We start from the raw sequence: 19,026 nt of genomic DNA, 5'->3' as shown, positions 1-19,026 counted from the left end.
CCTGAGGAGCAGATACGCAATAAGGACACAACAAACATGGAGGTAATACATGACCTTACCGTTCTGTAGTAAGCTGGGTAGCACCGCATGGGTATTGCAAAGTAACGAAAATTGTTTCAGAAATGGGACACATCACAGCGCCTCAAAGGGTCGGTGGTCAGGGTACATAACTATTCATTAATATCGTATTAGCTTCATTTCACAGCATATGACCAGCCATCACTAAAGATTCGTCATTGCGCACGTGAAAAAGCGGAGTCAAGGAATGTGCGAGACATGCTGTGTCCCAAAACACTTTACTAAAGAAGTTAGGTATTTTCGTTACTGTATAGTATCTATGCTGCGGCTTATTAAGGTGATAAGGTGAATTTAAGGTCTGTTTAGCAGTTATGTGCTTGAGGAATGGTGGACCTGTATTTTTGGAAGACAAAATGCTTGTTTAATTGCTTTATTTTAGGAAGACTGAACAGAGCGCAAGCATGATTTTTTGGCACTAAGTTTTTCTATTTACAAGCTAGATTGAATAGCCGCATGCAAAAATATAATTAAGTGCACTATTCGGACCTAAACATATCATAATACACATGAAATGCTGAACTTTAATCATTAAATGATTAGCGACACATAAACCAACTTCAACAATGCCATTATTTTTGTTATTTCCTTTTCGTTGTCAGTTTTATGAATAGTCAATCATAAACTAAACTGCTAATTCTATTCAATTTATTATTCGAATAAAAACATGACACAAACATCAATAACAATAAAGATCCTAGAAGAGAACTTGTTAAGGACCAAAAAAAAGAAAATATTAAAGTGACACTGAAAAAAAAATGATAGAAGAATAAAACATGGATAATTAAAGCAAATTGGTTAAAAGTTGAAAGATTAAGTTATATTATCAAGTTTTGTTACATTTTTGTACAGCTTGCAGAAACTTGTGGCTAGGTCAACACTGGAGGGTATTTTGTTTCATTGAATAATTGACTTGTAAATGGGAGATTGCTGGGCAGCACTAGAAATGCATTTAGGAATTATAAAGGCTCTATTGGATGAACGGAGACAGTGGGCTTCCGAATTATTAATATTATAATAGGTAGTAGTTGAGGAAAGTAGGAACCCTTCTCTAATTTCGAACGGGAGTTTACATCATTGTCTACATTGTCTACAGTTTAAATCATCATTGATAAAAAAGGTATTATTTAGTACTTTAAAAGTACCTCTTTCTAGGCCTGTTTGATGGTTATGTTGTTTCATGGTTCTGTTTGTTGATGGTTATATGGTTTTATGGCTATGTGATTTGATGTTTTTTCTTAGTTCTGTTCTGTTTGTTGGTTATATGATTTGATGTTTCATAGATGGGTCAGAAGGTACTGAATATACATGGTTTTGTTGTTTGATGGTTATGAGTGCTGTTTCATAGATGGATCAGAAGGTACTGAATATAAATGGTTATGTTGTTTGATGGTTATGAGTGTTGTTTCATGATTATGTGGTTTGATGGTTATGTGATTTGATGTTTCATAGATGGGTCAGAAGGTACTGAATATACATGGTTTCGTTGTTTGAGTGTTATGAGGGCTGCTTCATGGTTATGTAGTTTGATGGTTATGTGATTTGATGTTTCATAGATGGGGCAGAAGGTTTTGAATATACACGGTTTTGTTGTTTGATGGTTATGAGTGCTGTTTCATGGTTATTTGGTTTGATGGTTATGTGATTTGATGTTTCATAGATGGGTCAGAAGGTACTAAATATACATGGTTTTGTTGTTTGATGGTTATGAGTGTTGTTTCATGGTTATGTAGTTTCATGGTTATGTGATTTTATTTTTCATAGTGGGTCAGAAGGTACTGAATATACATGGTTATGAGTGCTGTTTCATGGTTATGTGGTTTGATGGAAATTTGATTTGATGTTCCATAGATGTTTCTATGCCTATTCAATACAGACAGGGATTATTTGGGCGAAACAAATTAATCGACATTTTAGGGATTATTTGGGTGAAACAGTTTGAGACATTTTAGAGGATGATTTGGGGTGAAACTCTGTGGTCGTTATAATACACTAGTTCCATTTGAACAGTGTTGTAAGGTCCCCTACCCCAACCCTGAAGGGACCCCTCTACATTTTTAATACTTTTTTTGCGCGCTTGAGACACAGAAGGGCCCCCCAACTTTTTTGCCCCACCACATATTTTAATACTTTTTTTTACGCGCTTGAGACAAAGAAGGGGCCCCCTCCATCCAACTTTTTGCCCCCCCCTCCAATTTTTTTTACATTTCTTTTGTGCGCTTGAGACACAGAAGGGTCCCCCTCCCCCCAACTTTATGGGCCCCCTCCATTTTTTTTAACTTTTTTTACTTTTTTTAACGGTATTCTTCCAACTTTTTTTTTACAAGTCTTCGAATGAACAAGTACACAATATGGGATTATGTGAAACGATCATGGATTTGAACATCAAGGACACCAACCATCAATGACCATAGCCATCAAGGACCTCAACCTCCAAGGTCCCCTACCCCAACTCCCAAGGCCCCCCCCCTCCACCCAAATTTTTGACCTTCCCCCCCTTTTTTACGCTTTTTTGAAGTTTTTTAAACTTTTTTTTAACATGGTATTTTTTCAACTTTTTTTTGCATGTCTTCGAATGAACAAATACACAATATGGGATTATGTGAGACGATTATGGATTTGAACATAAAGGACAGCAACCATCAATGACCCTAGCCATTAAGGACCTTAACCTCCAAGGTCCCGTACCCCCACCCCCGAGGCCCCCCTCCACTCAAATTTTTGACCCCCCCATATTGTACACTTTTTTGTATTTGAACTATGAAACAAGTAAAAGAGGTAGCACTATTGGAAATGTATGCGTGCATTGTCATGACACTAAGAAAATAAAATTTTTTGGATCACAAAACAAATTCAACTCTTATGATAGTGGATATGCGAGATTGAGATCTCCAGAGATGATCGCACTCAAAGAGAATTCCAGCATAAAAATAATAGTTGATGAAGAGGGGCATCTTCTTGCTAGTGCTTCTGGTAACATGTTACCCAGTGTTAAACCCTATCGTCAGCTTTCGGGGTATTAGCATTCAAATGAAAGCAAAGAGGAAAAGAAAGGCCGACTCTTCTACTAATATCATAAACCATATCTTGTCTACGTGCCGAAACTGCTACCTGTGTAAAAATAATGTGGAAATAGACAGTGAAATTGCAAGAAAAATAAAAAGGGCAATGGCAGAAAATATCACTAAGGAATATAGAGATGAATCGATGAAAAAAACATGTCAGCAAACGTTTTTACTACTATTGATCATATAGTCAATTAACCTAATAATACCACAGATGAACATATAGGTGACACACCAGTAGAAATGTGTTCACATGTTAGTTTTATTGTAGCATTGAATGCTGACAAGAAGAAGTATTTGAACTATGAAACAAGAACAAGTGGTAGCACTATTGGAATTGTATGCGTGCGTTGTCATGACAGTAAGGAATTAAATTTCTTTGGAGTACCAAAAAAATTCAATTATAAAAATGGTGGATATGCGAAAGTATTATTTCCAGAGAAATTAGTACTCAAAGAGAATGCCAACGTAAAAATAATAGTTGATGAAGAGGGATATCTTCTTGCTAGTGCTATAGGTAACATGCTGCCTATTGATAGAACCTATTGTCATATTTTGGGTATTAGCACTTAAATGAAAGCAAATAGGAAAAGAAAGGCCTACTCTTCTACTAATATCATAAACCATATCTTGCCTACGTGCCGAAACTGTTACCTATGTAAAAATAATGTGGTAATAGACAGTGAAATTGCCGGAAAAATAAAAAGTGCAATGGCAGAAAATATCTTTATGTTTTAGTGGATATTCAAAACATTTGAAGTTCTAGCATATCCTAAAAATAATGAACACATAACAAAGTAATGCATAGTATATTTTTAATGAAATAATGTCATGTAAAATATTAATACAAAAAGTATATTATGATACACTATTAATATCAATGAGCAACTTTGGTCATTTTGAATTTGTTCCATAAAATAGTTTACCATGTTCTCTCTTGATAATGTAGCTATTGTATTCTCTTAGCTCGTAATCAGTAGAATAATCATTATTCCATTTTGAGTCATACACAATATTGACTGGTGTGTCATCGACAGCTTCAAAATGTGTTTCATCTTTGGCTTTATTAGGTTCATTGACTATATGATCAATAGTAGCAATAACGTTGGCTAGCACTTTGTTTTTCATCGATTCATCTTTGTATTCCTTAGTGATATTTTCTGCCATTGCCCTTTTTATTTTTCCGGCAATTTCACTGTCTATTACCACATTATTTTTACATAGGTAACAGTTTCGGCACGTAGATATGATATGGTTTATGATATTAGTAGAAGATTAGGCCTTTTTTTCCTCTTTGCTTTCATTTGAATGCTAACAACCGAAAGATGACAATAGGTTCTATTAATAGGTAGCAAGTTACCTATAGCACTAGCAAGAAGATATCCCTCTTCATCAACTATTATTTTTATGTTGGCATTCTCTTTGAGTACTAACTTCTCTGGAAATGATACTTACGCATATCTACCATTTGTATAATTGATTTTTTTTGGTACTACAAAGAAATTTAATTTCTTACTGTCATGACAAAGTACGCATACATTTCCAATAGTGCTACCACTTGTACTTGTTTCATAGTTCAAACACTTCTCCCTGTCAGCATTCAATGCTACAATAACACTAACATGTGAGCATATTTCTACTGGTGTGTCACCTAAATGTTCAATATGCGTTTCATCTTTGGTATTATTAGGTTCAATAACTATATGATCAATAGTAGTGAAAACGTTTGCTGGCACTTTGTTTTTCATTGACTGATCTTTATATTCCTTAGTGATATTTTCTCTCATTGCCCTTATTATTTTTCTGGCAATTTCACTGTCTATTACCACATTATTTTTACACAGCTAACAGTCTCGGCACGTAGACAAGATATGGTTTATGATATTAGTAGAAGAGTAGGCCTTTCTTTTCCTCTTGCTTTCATTTGAATGCTAATACCCGAAAGCTGACGATAGGGTTTAACGCTTGGTAACATGTTACCAGAAGCACTAGCAAGAAGATGCCCCTCTTCATCAACTATTATTTTTTATGTTGGCATTCTCTTTGAGTGCGATCTTCTCCGGAGATCTCAATCTCCCATATCCATCATCATAAGAGTTGATTTTTTTTGGTGCACCAAAGAAATTTAATTACTTAGTGTCATGACAATGCACACATACATTTCCAGTAGTGCTACCACTTGTACTTGTTTCATAGTTCAAATACTTCTCCATGCCAGTATTCAATGCTACAATAACATTAAAATGTGAACACACTTTCTTAAATTGCTTCATCTTCACTTTTTTAAAGATATGAGTTATGTCTTTATCGTTACACTGCGTAAAAAATACTGATTTTATACATGCAATAAAGTAGGTAGTGTCAATAACCAGCCATAGAGTACCAGTGGGAATGCCGCATCGTGCTTATGAGCAAGCATAGAGTACGATTGGTAGAGCCGTAAGCATATTTCATGTTATTTTAAGATACGTAAAAATAAATTGAAAAAATATCATGTTAAAAAAAAAAAATAAATAAAGTTAAAAATAAACTTCAAAAAAGAGTAAAAAATGGGGGGGGGGGTCAAAAAGTTGGGTGAAGGGGGGGGGGGCCCTTGGGGTTTTGGGTAGGGGACCTTGGAGGTTGAAGTCCTTGATGGCTAGGGCTATTGATGATTGCTGTCCTTGATGTTCAAATCCATAATCGTCTTACATAATCCCATATTGTGTACTTGTTCATTCGAAGACATGTAAAAAAAAGTTGAAAAATATCATGTTAAAAAAAAGTTAAAAAGAAGCTTAAAAAAAGTGTAAAATATGGGGGGGGTCAAAAATTTGAGTAGAGGGGGTCCCTTGGGGGTTGGGGTAGGGGACCTTGGACGTTGAGGTCCTTGATGGCTAGGGTCATTGATGGTTACTGTCCTTGATGTTCAAATCCATAATCGTCTCACATAATCCCATATTGTGTACTTGTTCATTCGAAGACATGTAAAAAAAAGTTGAAAAAATACCATGTTAAAAAATTAAAAAAAGTTAAAAAAAATAGAGGGGGACCATAAAGTTGGGGAGGGGGGCCCTTCTGTGTCTCAGGCGCACAAAAAAAGTGTAAAAAAGGGGGGGGCAAAAAGTTGGGTGGAGGGGGGGCCCTTCTGTGTCTCAAGCGCGAAAAAAAGGTATTAAAAAGTGTGGGGAGGAGCAAAAGTTGGGGTTTGGGGGGCCCCTGGGGGTTGGGGTAGGGGACCTTACAACACTGTTCAAATGGAACTTGTGTATTATAACGACCACAGAGTTTCACCCCAAATAATCCTCTAAAATGTCTCAAACTGTTTCACCCAAATAATCCATAAAATGTCGATTTTAAGTTTTTTAGTGCAAATTTGGATTTTTTAGTGAAGTACCGTTTGTATTTCCCCAAACTGATCCGCAATAAGAAAAGTAAGGAAAAATAAAGGAATAATAGAGGGTAACTAGGATGTCAGGAGGAAGAAAATAATTCACACGGTTAATCATAGCTACTTGTCTCAAAATTATCGCTGTGATGTAAGAAATATGATTAGAGAATGACAAGCATGAGTCAATAAATACACCAAGAAACTTGGCAACTTCCACTTGTGGGAGGATGTCGAAGGAGTACTTGAGACCAAGAGCAGGTTGGATTACCTCTTTGTGGTAGGGGGTTCTGAATAATACTACTTGACTTTTTTTGCTATTAATGGTCATGTTATTCGTAAGGCACCACGCCTGGTCTCTGTTCAGAAGGACTTGGGCAGAGGTTATTGCCGATGGTAAATTGGTGCCAGTGATGAAGAAGTTGCAGTCACCAGCAAATTGTGCAGAATGCACTGAAGGGCCCCGGTCCATAACAAGATCATTGATATATAGGAGAAATAAAATCCGGCCTAGAACGGAGCCTTGCGGGATACCCCTCCAAACAGGTAAGGGCTGAGAGGATACTCCACCTAAGCTCGCACTCTGTACTCTTCCAGATAGATAAGAATCAAACCAAGAGAGGGGAACACCACGAATACCGTAACTATTTAATTTACTTATTAAAATACTATGACCGACCGTGTCAAAGGCCCTGGAGAAATCCAAAAATAAATACAGTTTTTTCAAGGTCGAGTTGTGAGTGTATGAACTGTGTGGCGTCAATTAGAGCATGAGAAGTTGAAAATTTCGGCCGAAAGCCATATTGGTGAGGAGGAATCAAGGAAACAGAGTGCTGACTGACAAACAGAAAGGGAGACAGACGTCTGAATATAATTCTCTCGAGCACTTTGGATATAACAGGAAGAATTGAGATTGGACGATAATTGCCTATCTTAGTTCGATTGCCCTTTTTAAGAACTGGAATAACAAGGGCTAACTTTAGTAAATCAGGGAAAACTCCATGGGTTAGAGATAGGTTGGCAATGTGCTTGATGGGCTCGTAAACAAAAGGAGATATGGTCTTCAGGAGCTTATTACTTAATCCAAGACAGTCAGGTGTAAAACTAATAGGGAGAGAACCGATGATTTGGGGTGCCTCATTGCTATCAGTTGGGCAGAAAAACATGGATCTAGAAATGAAGCAAGGGAGTACAGCCTGTAAGGAGAAGCGGGAGTCAGTATGAGGAACATTAGAAAAATAATTATTAAATGCGTCAGGTGCATGTAAAGGGTCAATTAATCTACCATTTGTGTCTTTAAGGCGAATAGGTATAGACTTTGATTTTCTATTTTCGAGAGTATATCATTAATGGTGGACCAAATCTTTTTCAGGTTTCCTTTATAATTGAGAATTTTTGTAAAATAATAATTTTTCTTCGCTTCACGGCTGAGTTTAGTGTACAAGTTTTTATAATTTTTATAATTTGATAGGTCAATATCACTACTGGTTTTACGGGCTATCTTATATAATTTGTTTTTACGATATGAGGAGACAATGAGGCTATATGACATCCAGGGCCATATAGGGATAGTTTTCCGGTTAGGTTTACGAATAGGAAAAGTTGAATGCATGATCTCACTTAGCCTTTGCGCATAACCATTTGTGGCAGAATTTACCTCTTGACAATTTAAAACATCGGACCAGTCAGTGGTTCTTGGGCAATCGATAAAATGGGTTATATTTACAGATCTATAATTTATAGTACGTGTTAGGATATTAATTCTAGAGCGTAGAGGTAGTGGTTGCGAAGGTAGTGACAAATAAATAGGAAAATGGTATGACAGATCCGAAAATATTATATTTGAGGACAGGTCATTTCCCAGGGAAGTGGATAAAAAAATGTTATCAATTAATGTTTAAGTTGATCTCACAGGATAAACTCTGCTGGGTAAAAAAATTATGGATAGAAAATCACTCGCGGTTACTGATTCAAAGAAAGTGTCAGATTCAATATTTTTACCAACATTGAGTAGATTACAATTAAAGTCCCCAAGAACTATTGCCTTTTTATGGGGTTGATTAATAAAATTAGAGAAATCAAGAAACAAATTACAAAGACATGAGGTCGGAAATGGAGGAGGTTTATAAATCAAGGAGAGTATATAGGAATTTTGGCCGATAACTATGTTAACAATTATTGAATAAATACATCTGAGATTTATTTGTGTAGAAAAAATAGATTCGCACTCTGATAGCCTGGTAAAATTTACATTCGAACGGATGTAAAGTGAGATACCCCCAGAACACTTTGTCAATCTCCTGGGCACATGGATTATGTGGTAACCAGGGAGTAAAAAATCACTAGTGTCATCATTATCGAAAAGCCATGTCTCTGTTAATCCTATTACGTCAAAAGGGCAAACACCATTGAATGAAATTAAGTCTTTAAACCTGAGCCACTTATCCCGGATGCTTCTGATGTTGAAACAAAGAACATTAAGGGAATTATTATTGACTACTTTTGGCTTCACATTGGTAGCAAAATCGAGAATATCAAGGTATTTACAACTAGCATGAGTTAATGTTAAAGGTAGCATGAGGCATGCTGGTTACTTTCTATATCGGAATAATTAAAAGCAATGCTATTAGAAAGAGATAAATTAGTTAAAACGAAAAGTCACACATTAATTAGTCGTCAGGTATTCTTGTTGGGTATCTTTTCACTTGGGTTTTGCTTTGAACATCATCCTCGCCCGAAGAGACTTTGTGAGAGGTCGTCAATTTCTGTGTTACTGTGTTTGTCAGCTTTTTCTTGTTTTGTTTTGCTATGGCTTGGGGCTTCTACCATCATTTCAGGTGCTGGTGATTCTATCAAATTTCTGGGGGACTTGCTAACAGTTGGGATCGTAGGAAGTGTTGAGTTAGAATGGCATTCCATGCCTTCTTCGAAGGATAAAAGTTGGACCTTAGCTTTTTGCCTGATTTCCTTTCCTAGGAGCATAGTAATGGCCTTTTTTAAGGATATTTTTCAGTTCAACTGGTTCACTGCCAACCTCGATAAGATGGGAAACTGCAAAGTATGTGGCTAACCATTGCCATTCTTGATTATAATGATGAATAACTTGTGGCTGTGATAAAACTGGAAGTTGGGAAGAGGAAGGCTGCGATTTGGCGTCAAGTGGAGGAAATTGAGTGGAACATTGAGTAAATGAGAAGCCTTTATCTATTGGGGGTGGGACCTATTTTCTCTGGTTCTTTGAAACTTCAGTTTGGCTATTTAAGGGTCGACTTGAGTAGAGTGCTATGTTTCATTTTGCTTAATGCCCTAGGAATTACCATGCTATTTGCTTAATGCCCTAGGACCATAACATTTGCTTGATGCTCTACACCTTTTCAAAGAGAGTGAGTATCCTCTCACACCAATGTTCCTTGATACCTTTCCAAGCAAACTGATTAAAAAACACGTCTTTAGCAACTTCGTTCATCATGATAGTGTATAAGGGTTCAATTGCACATGGAATTACACAAGAATATACAGTGCAGTTTGACGTGCACATTGCAAAACGCGACCAGACTGGTTTTTGAGGCACTTTCATCATAACATTTTTCTTAAAACCGAAAACTAGAAACTGTCAAATTGCGTAATCAAAGAATGTTCTCATTCTAGAAATACCGGTTTACAGTTGGTTATAATCATGCTTCTTTTTTTTTTGCTATATATATTGAACGAATTGCTCATTTTGTCTCAATTGATTAATAGAAGTTCTAATAAACCTATGAGAATCAATTTGCTCGTTATAATTGACAATAAAAGAATTATATTGGTAAGTAAGTATACTTTATTCGTCGAATAATATAACCTTTTTATTTTCTATCTCGCATTATGAGTTTTATACAGAATTATCTATCATTTTGAGTTTCACACAGAAAGGTGAACTTTCTGTAAATATGCGAGCTATGATAAGATTCACATGTTCATAACAGCTGTTTTGATTAGAAGGCTGTTTTCTTGTGAGATTACATTTCACTGCGCTGTTAATTGAACAAACTTAATGAGACGATTATTGTATGTATGCTTGTGTATTTACTAAAGGGGGTAATTATTTTAGAGAAAAAGAGGAGGATTTGGGGGAAGGGGGCGCCCCCTATTAATATTCTGAATAAAATAATAGTTGAAATTGTATTTTTTTTCATGTATCGTATATAAAATGTTTCTTATGTACCTTTTTCTATGTGTTTGTGGCTCATTCTTATGGCATTGTTGGGGGAGGGTGTGTGACTGATGCGTCAAAAAAACTGCACTTTTATGGCTATATGCATTCATAGCTTAACCGAAATTAATAATTGGGGTTAAAGATAATCCTAGGAGGGGGAATTCAGTTTTGAAGGATGGGTAGAAATGGTACTTATTTAATATCCAGTAAAAATCTGACTTGAAATGATTCATATCGTATATTTTTCCCTAGCTTCAAAGCAGATGGCCAGGTATAAAGATATCTCGGTGAAATAGCGTTTCCAACAATTTCTATTTTTAACTCAACAGATAGCAATTATCTTCCGTGCCATATATAATTGAGACGATCATTGTATGTATGCGTGTGTATTTACTAAAGGGGTTTTTTTCTGTGTTTTAGGATGATTTAAGCCTATGAGACTTCAAGTTACCTAGTGAATAACTAAAAATTGATTTTTTCTTTCCAGGATTCTGATATTCAAGCGTCAAGTCAAAAGCGAGCAAAGCTCAATGACACAGAAGAGTTCAATTTTGAAACTAATTTAGGGGAAGGATACATACCATCTACTGACAATTTGATATATCGAAATTAGAGGATTTATTGGTTATGGTAGACAACATTCAAAATCATCAAGAATTCCATTCTTCCCACAAGGACCCATCGTATAAAACAGTAAAGCCCGTTGGGGAGACTAGCATGAATTTGAGGAGAGATACCGTGATTCACTATGCCCCACGAGCGGTTTCTACAGCTGTAACTTCTATGGTAAGCACCATTTATCAGATAGCATTCAGCTTTACAGCGCAAATTAATCGGCATTTTACCCGCCTTTGCTTCGTGTATTCTTCAATGGAATAAGGACCTTCTCGTGAAATTTTCACGTTTGTATTTCCTAAAGACGGTAATTATTGAAGAAAAAAAAATGGGGGGTGGGGGGCAAAAAAAAAATTAATCAGATAGTGCCTTAATATTGATACATGACTTTAGTAGGTGGTAAACATCTGACTAGACATGAAATGCTTCTTATTGAACCAATGGCAAATATTTTTATAATGTACTTTACTTTATTTTTATTACAAATAGTAGATTTGTAAACGGGTAGATTTGTAGGAAAAGGAATCTGCTTCTAGTCTGATCGCTATTTTTTATGGTTGGCTATATTTGTAGGAAAAAGTCATTTTTTTTAATGAGGTATTAAGACAGTTAATGAGTTGATTTTTTTTTACTGTATTTTATTTCTATTAGTCAAACGTTGCGATGTGTGTGTGTGTTTGAGTGTGTACGTGTGTTTGTGTGCGTGTTGTGTGTGTGTGCGCGTGTGTGTGTGCATGTGCGTGTGCGTGTGTGCGCTTGAGCGCGTGTGCTATTAACAAAATTTGTAGTTTATTATGCACTTGTTTTACAAATAATGCTATAAGTAAAAATTTGTAATTTATTATGCATTTGTTTGATAAATACGAATCCAATTAAGAGAAAAATATTTTTTGATAAATAATATGAATAAAAATCCAACTAAGAAAAAAAATTGTGTGCTATAATTGTGATAAAACTTTCCTCAAAGAAAAATAACTCAATCCATTCATTTTACTGTCAGGGGGAAGCTGCAAAAACAACTTCCTTCCGTGGCCCAGGACTTCAGAACATCATGGGTAATTGTCCACTGTCGCCGGAACAATTGGATGATGTTAGTGAAGGTACGTCGTGTACTATTCCCCCGGATTTCCATCTTACAATGGAAGAAATGAATAGCCTTATGGAAATTGTTGGATCTAATATTTCCAGGGACATTTTTGACGATGACTTTATTATTAGTGAATTGGATCCTGTACAAATAGGTGCATGACATGAAAATAATGTAGCGTCCTCGAAACTACGTGAATTTTATTTGTTAGAGTCTGCTCTAGGTCACATGCAAACACATAGGGTAGATTTTAATCCCCCCGAGGAAAACCTCGTTGATGGGAGTGTCATTTTAACAGACCCTGTAAATATTCTTCATGCATAAATCGACCAAATTCGAGCACTTATTGAGATTCAGATTCAGAATTGGGGGGTCAGGGGGGGATTAAACCATCAGTCAATCAAAAAGTTTATTTACAAAAAGGGAAATCAGGAGACATTTTTATTTTCATTTTTCAACTGGCAACCAAGCTTTTTACCCTGGTCTAATGGAAGTGGAGGATAACTTTTACAATTGTGTTAATAAATTAAAATTAACTTTGGACACATTTAACGAGAGGGGGAGTGGGTTCACCATTTTATACATTGAATATATGGATCTGAATCTCAATAGATTTAAACAAAAATTTAGTTTAAGGGGAGGGCGGGGTAGTCGAAGAATAAAATGCCACCCAGATTTGTCGGCTACAGGGGGGGTTCAGGGTTTCGGTTTTGACACAGGACTGCAATGCTTAAAATATACATTTTTGGTAGCAGCCCATAAGACATTAAAAAAAGATTCAGGAATAAAAAATCTCGACAGCCTTGCACGTAACGGTGGAGAAAATTTCCCTAAAGAAAATTTTTACTGTTTATAGGGAATACATCCGTTATTATTGAATGAAATAACCATATTTGAATAAGCAAACGAATATCCAGGGTTTGGGTTGGTTGTTTTTCAGTACGGCAGAGAATTTGTAAATGGGAGAAAAAACCGAATAAAAAAGGGGATTTATATTCAGTTAGGACACCGTTGGTAGATAATGTTAAAAATTGGGTTTGGATTATCTAAGAGCCTCCCAAAGATGTAAACTCCTACGGTCATTTTTCCCCCGTTACGGCAATAAGTCGACTTTTATCTCAAGGCGTTCAGAAAGGGGAGTGTCACTATTGCCTCATGTGCCTTTCCCCATTTAGAAATGAACAAACATTCTCAGATCATATGAGATATTGCAAAATTCATGACAATCAAAGAATTGAAATGCCGGCAGAAGGCAAAGATACTTTACAATTTAAAAATTTTCAAAATTCCCTGCTACAGGTTGATAAAGTATCTTTCGATTGTGAATCAAGACTGGTGGTGGTATCGGACCCATCAAGGCCAAATATAGTCAAGGAACACAAACTAGTTGCGTGTTCCTATGTTAATGCCCGTCGCGATTCCAACAATAAAATGCAATTGGAAGAGTTTTTTTTACTATGGATGAGGAAGGTGGCATGGAGAAGTTATTGGTGTGTTTAATAAAAACAGCGAACGGTGCAATTTCACGATTGCGTCACACCAACTACCCAATGTCATTATCAGATAAGGAGCAACGGGCACTAGAAAAGTAAAATTTTTGGGGTTTGTAGGAGTGCTCTTGCCCCAAAAGACACTGTCCAGGATCACAATCATCTTATCGACCCCAATTCAACGGGGAAAGGTAACTTTCGGGGGTGGGCTCACAATTCATGTAATTTAAAAATTAAACAGAAACTCTTTCTTCCGGTTTTTATACATAATTCTAACTATGATCTGAAGTATGTGCTACCAGAAATGGCACATCTTCAAAGAAATGGAACAGTGGATGATGCACGGGTGATAGACAGCTTTTCCTGCAACATCATTCCTAAATCATCGGAAAAGTTGCTTGTTTTGGAATTTATGTGGAGATGTGTTGAAGACAACGTTGAGTACACGAATAAAATTTACTTCTTAGATTTCTACAGTTTTTGCCCCAAATCATTGAGCGAATTATTTCAAGTGCAGAAAAACGATGGTGGCTGCAACGCTTTCCCCCTTCTCAAGCAACAATTTCCAAATGATTTATATGATTTGTTGAGGGTCAAGGGCATATATCCTTATGATTATTACTGCTACATGTCGAGATTCGCCGAGGAAACTATTCCCTAGATTGAATCGTTTTACAACAGCCTACACGATCGCAGGTGCACCCCTGATGAATACAGTTTTGCTAAAAAAGTGTGGGCCAAGGGAGGGTGTAAAAATAGATTTGACTACTGCAAGCTGTATTTGTCGAGTGATGTGTTAACTTTGTTAGATTTTATGTGTAAAAATACGGACAAAATATATAGGAAATTTAATTTTGATTAATGGTATTATTTTTCATCTCCTCATCTGAAAATGGACCTCATCCTAAAAATTAGCGGGAAAAAAATCGGGCTGATCACCGACATCGATAAGCACCTGTTCATCGAAAGGTCAATGAGGGGTGGATATGTTTTTCACGGGGATCGTATCTTCGAAACTGATCCAACTGGAGAGAAGACGGGGACAAAATCAGATGCAGTTTTCCTTGATATGAATTCCCTCTACCCCTCGGCCATCTCCCATTATGCGCTACCCTGCGATGACTATAAATGGCTCAATGACCCTCAAGCCCCCCATTTCCCCAACATTGACAGTGTTGAGGAGAATGGGCCGGTTGGATTGTTTTTTGAAATTGATGGAGAGATACAATTTGAGCTTCACGATTCAGTAAAGGATTTTGTTTTTCCATGCATCAATAGACCTATGTATATGGAATCTTTGAGCCCCCGCAACAGACGTTTGGTCGAGGTGGACGGATTGCATTGGTCACCTTCAAAAGAAAAACTTATTGCCGACCTTCTGCCGAAGAAAAATATTGTTGTAAATAATATGGCTTTAAAATGGATGTGCAACAATGGTTTCAACGTCACAAAGGTTCATAGAGCCCTCCAGTTTAGTCAAAAACCCTATCTGAAAAGGTTTGTTGACACTTTTGTCAAGAAACGTTCTGAAGCGCAGACGAAAGCCGAAAAAGAAATCTATAAGCTCATTTTAAATTCGGCTTTTGGTAAAATGTGCAAAAGTGTTGACAAAAGGAATCGTTGTGACTTCATGACCGATCCCAAACAATGTGCTCGAATTATTGCTGATCCAAACTACACTTCCTTCGCAATAATTGGCCCGGTCATAGTACTATTGATTAGGAAAAAAAGAATCATCGTCTTGAATAAAAATATTGCTGCAGGTAGTGCGATCTTGGAGATCCCTAAGAAGCTAATATTAGACTTCTACCACAATGTGACTAGTGTACAGTGGCCGGAAAAGGGGCAAGTAGAGGTCTGCTACGGGGACACAGATTCTCTACTGCTAAAAGTCAAAACTCCAAACCTACTTGATGATTTGGCGCCCGGTGAAATCATCAGCTCGCGGATGGACTACACCAATTGGAGTGGGCTTTACCCGGAGCTAGTGAAACGTCGGGCGCTAAATCAGCTTTTATTTTTTAAATCAGAAACGGGAAGCGACATGATTTCCCGTGCTATGTTTGTAAGTCCGAAGGTGTACTTTTATACAGACACACGACGAGGAAATCAAATAACGTGGTATATTTGTAAGTCCGAAGGTGTACTTTATACAGACACACGACGAGGAAATCAAAAAACGTTGCAAAGGAGTACCCACGCGCTATGTGGATAATAATTTCGACATAGACGTCTATAGGAATTGTATTGTTGAAAATATAATTCCACGAGCCAAATTGTTGGCAATTCGTTCGCTGAGCTACAGTAACTTCACTGCAAATATAGAAAAATTGCCATGAGTACCATTTCCGACAAGGTCTATGTTTCTCAAGACGGTGTGACTACCCTCCCCCTGGGGCACTATTTAACTTCCGACCGAGTAAAGTCCAATAAATTTCCCAAAACCTTGGGGGGGCCTCACGGCCTGGGGAGGGGGGGGCTGGCCGCCAGTGGGGGGCACCGCCACTACCAAAGGTATCTTTTTTTTTACTTAGAGCAGATTTTTTTTTGTAAATGTACATGTTGTTGTTGCATTCAAATAAAAAAAAAATGATGTAAAAAGGTGATATTATTCTAAGTGTATTTTTTTCATTAAATGTTGTATTTTTTATAAATAAATAAAGTATATTTATTAAAGTACTTTTTCTAATGCATTTTTTTTAAATAAATATTTTATTATAAATAAATTAAAAAAAATCTTAAGTGTATTTTTCTTGTTTTTTTTCTGTAATGTATTATTTGTAAAGTGTTATTTTTTATGTCAATAATACAAGAAATATGATTCTTTATTGATTTTGTTCTTCTTCTTCTCATTATTCTTGAACGGACTAGCAGGGAAATTATTTAGTCATTAGACAACTATAGCCTACAGTTCGTTGTAGATGATCTGTTAAAGGGAAAATGTATCAATTTAAATCACCATTCAGATCGTTTGTTTGTGGTCCATCATTGTCAGGCAAAACGACACTCTTAACTGAAATAATAAAAAATTGTGATAAAATGTTTGTTGCAAAGCCAAAAAAAATCTACTATTGTTACAGTATTTGGCAGGATACGATAAAATAAAAGCAATTGGCATAGTGGGATTGGTGCAGATACAATTCATACAGGGACTTAATGTTTTCAACATTATTGAACCAAACTCTTGGCTGATTATTGACGATCTGGCTGAATCTATTGAACAATGGCCCCAGGAAATGCTGCAATTGTTCACCGTTCGCTCTCATCATAAACAGATTTCCATTACTCTGGTTCTACACAACCTCTTTCATCAGAGCAAATGTATGCAAACACTTGCATTGAACTGCACCTACTATATCATCTACAGAGTTGTCCGTGATTCTAGTTCACTAATAACCCTCAATAAACAAGTATATCCTGGGGCACCTAAATTTCTGCTCTCAGCGTACAATCTGGCAACTAATAAACCCTACGGCTACATACTATTGGATCTTAATCAAAATACATCCGAGGATTTGCGTGTAGTCACAAATATTTTTGACGGTGAAATTACAGTATATCTCCCTGTGAACAGTAAAAAGATCTATTAGTTGCTATCATGACACTGAAGAAACTACATGAAAATAGATATTTATTTTCAGATCTAAGCACTTCTAATTCCCCACTTAGGAAAGTCATACTTAAACATGGTGTTGACAATGATTTCATTAATCTAATATCTGAACTTTGTTTAAATTTGACCGTGGGCAATGTTCAACTGCCAGAAGTAGTTAAGCAACGGGCAAAGCAACATCGTTCCATTGTACGTACATTGGCCTCTAAAAACAAAGGAAAGAATTTTAAAAGGAAAAGTCTTCTTCGGGCGGGCGGTAGCTTTTTCACACTTTTACTACCGATAATTGCAGGACTTGTAAACAGTTTTCTCTAGAGAGAGAGAAAATGGCCAAACCCCATAAATTGACTCCAATAGAACTCGTTCTCTCACCCGTGGAACACTTTGAGGACAATCTGAGTAAATTAATTGACAACGAGAATATTGAGGATGATAGAAAATTGCATTTACTTCAAGATGCACTTCGCCGAGTGGACAAAAATAAGACCTATCGTGTGAAGGTATGGTATTGATCACAAAAAAGAACCATCTCCTCAGGATTATTCTTCTGCTGCTTCTGGAACACAATTAAAGAAGGAGGAATTGGATTCAATTGTGTCGAGTTTTATAAATCTAATGCCCCACTCATATCGTGAACAAATTAAAGGGCTCATAATATATCTCATGGAAAGTGGTCAAGATTATATTCAAGTTGATAGCAATGGGAAGGGGATTATAATTCAGGGCAAGAGCTATAATCTACTTGATTTAATCTATGATATGGTTACAAATTGTAAGGGACTATTATCATTTGACGCTCATCTATACAACTTTCTAAATACATTAAACTTCCCCAAAATCCTTATTAGCAATACGCAAAATTCTAAAAAAATTAAATGAACATGCAGCGTCTTCAACACCATTAAACTATGAACATGAAGAAGAAGAAGAAGATTTTAAATCTATTTTGGAAAATACTAGCACACCTAGTGGAAACTTGACAATAAGGAGAAGCAGCACACCACTGATAGCTAGACAAAACCGAAGACCTATCAAGTCAACGTCACCATCACCACCACCACCAGCCACCAGTATACAAAAGGGTAGCGGACGTTACACTACGTGTTTACATTCAAAATGGTTGAAGTTCTGAAACGTTTTTATGAAAATTTTGATGAAGTGGGGAGTTTAAGTTCCCCCACTACTCTTTCCAAATTCACTGGTGTTCACGCTAAAAGTGTACAAGACTATCTACCAAATGAATCAAGTTACACTCTGCATAGAAATCATAGGCTTCGTGCTAATCATTATCGAAAAACTAAAGCCTTTTTCCCATTGCATATAATGCAAGCAGATCTCTTAACTCTACATAAGATTCAAAGACGTCACAATACACCGGACAAGTACATTCTACTTGCAATCAATGTTTTTTGTCGCTATGCATATGCCATTCCATTGCGCTCGAAGAGAGGTGTTGAAGTTGCTCAGGCCGTTGAAAGTATTCTCGAACAGGATTCATATAAAAAAATTCAAACGCATC

General features: G+C 36.5%; 1 protein-coding gene across 1 annotated transcript in view; it reads left to right on the top strand.

The window, feature by feature from the left end:
* The first annotated feature begins 11,329 nt into the window (after nucleotides 1-11,329).
* LOC148948524 (zinc finger BED domain-containing protein 4-like) overlaps nucleotides 11,330-19,026 on the top strand; it is an 18,527-nt gene continuing 10,830 nt past the window's right edge. The window contains exons 1-2 of the mRNA XM_089094957.1: nucleotides 11,330-11,488; nucleotides 12,318-12,485. Of these exons, the coding sequence (XP_088951083.1) occupies nucleotides 11,330-11,488; nucleotides 12,318-12,485 (327 nt within the window). The remainder of the gene's footprint in view (nucleotides 11,489-12,317; nucleotides 12,486-19,026) is intronic.

This window comes from Artemia sp. Qi Xiang Cuo, chromosome 9, assembly GCF_049724085.1.
Source record: "Artemia sp. Qi Xiang Cuo chromosome 9, ASM4972408v1, whole genome shotgun sequence".
Classification (NCBI taxonomy): domain Eukaryota; kingdom Metazoa; phylum Arthropoda; class Branchiopoda; order Anostraca; family Artemiidae; genus Artemia; species Artemia sp. Qi Xiang Cuo.
Note: the sequence above shows the minus strand (reverse complement) of the source record. Positions and strands in the feature narration are given on the sequence as shown.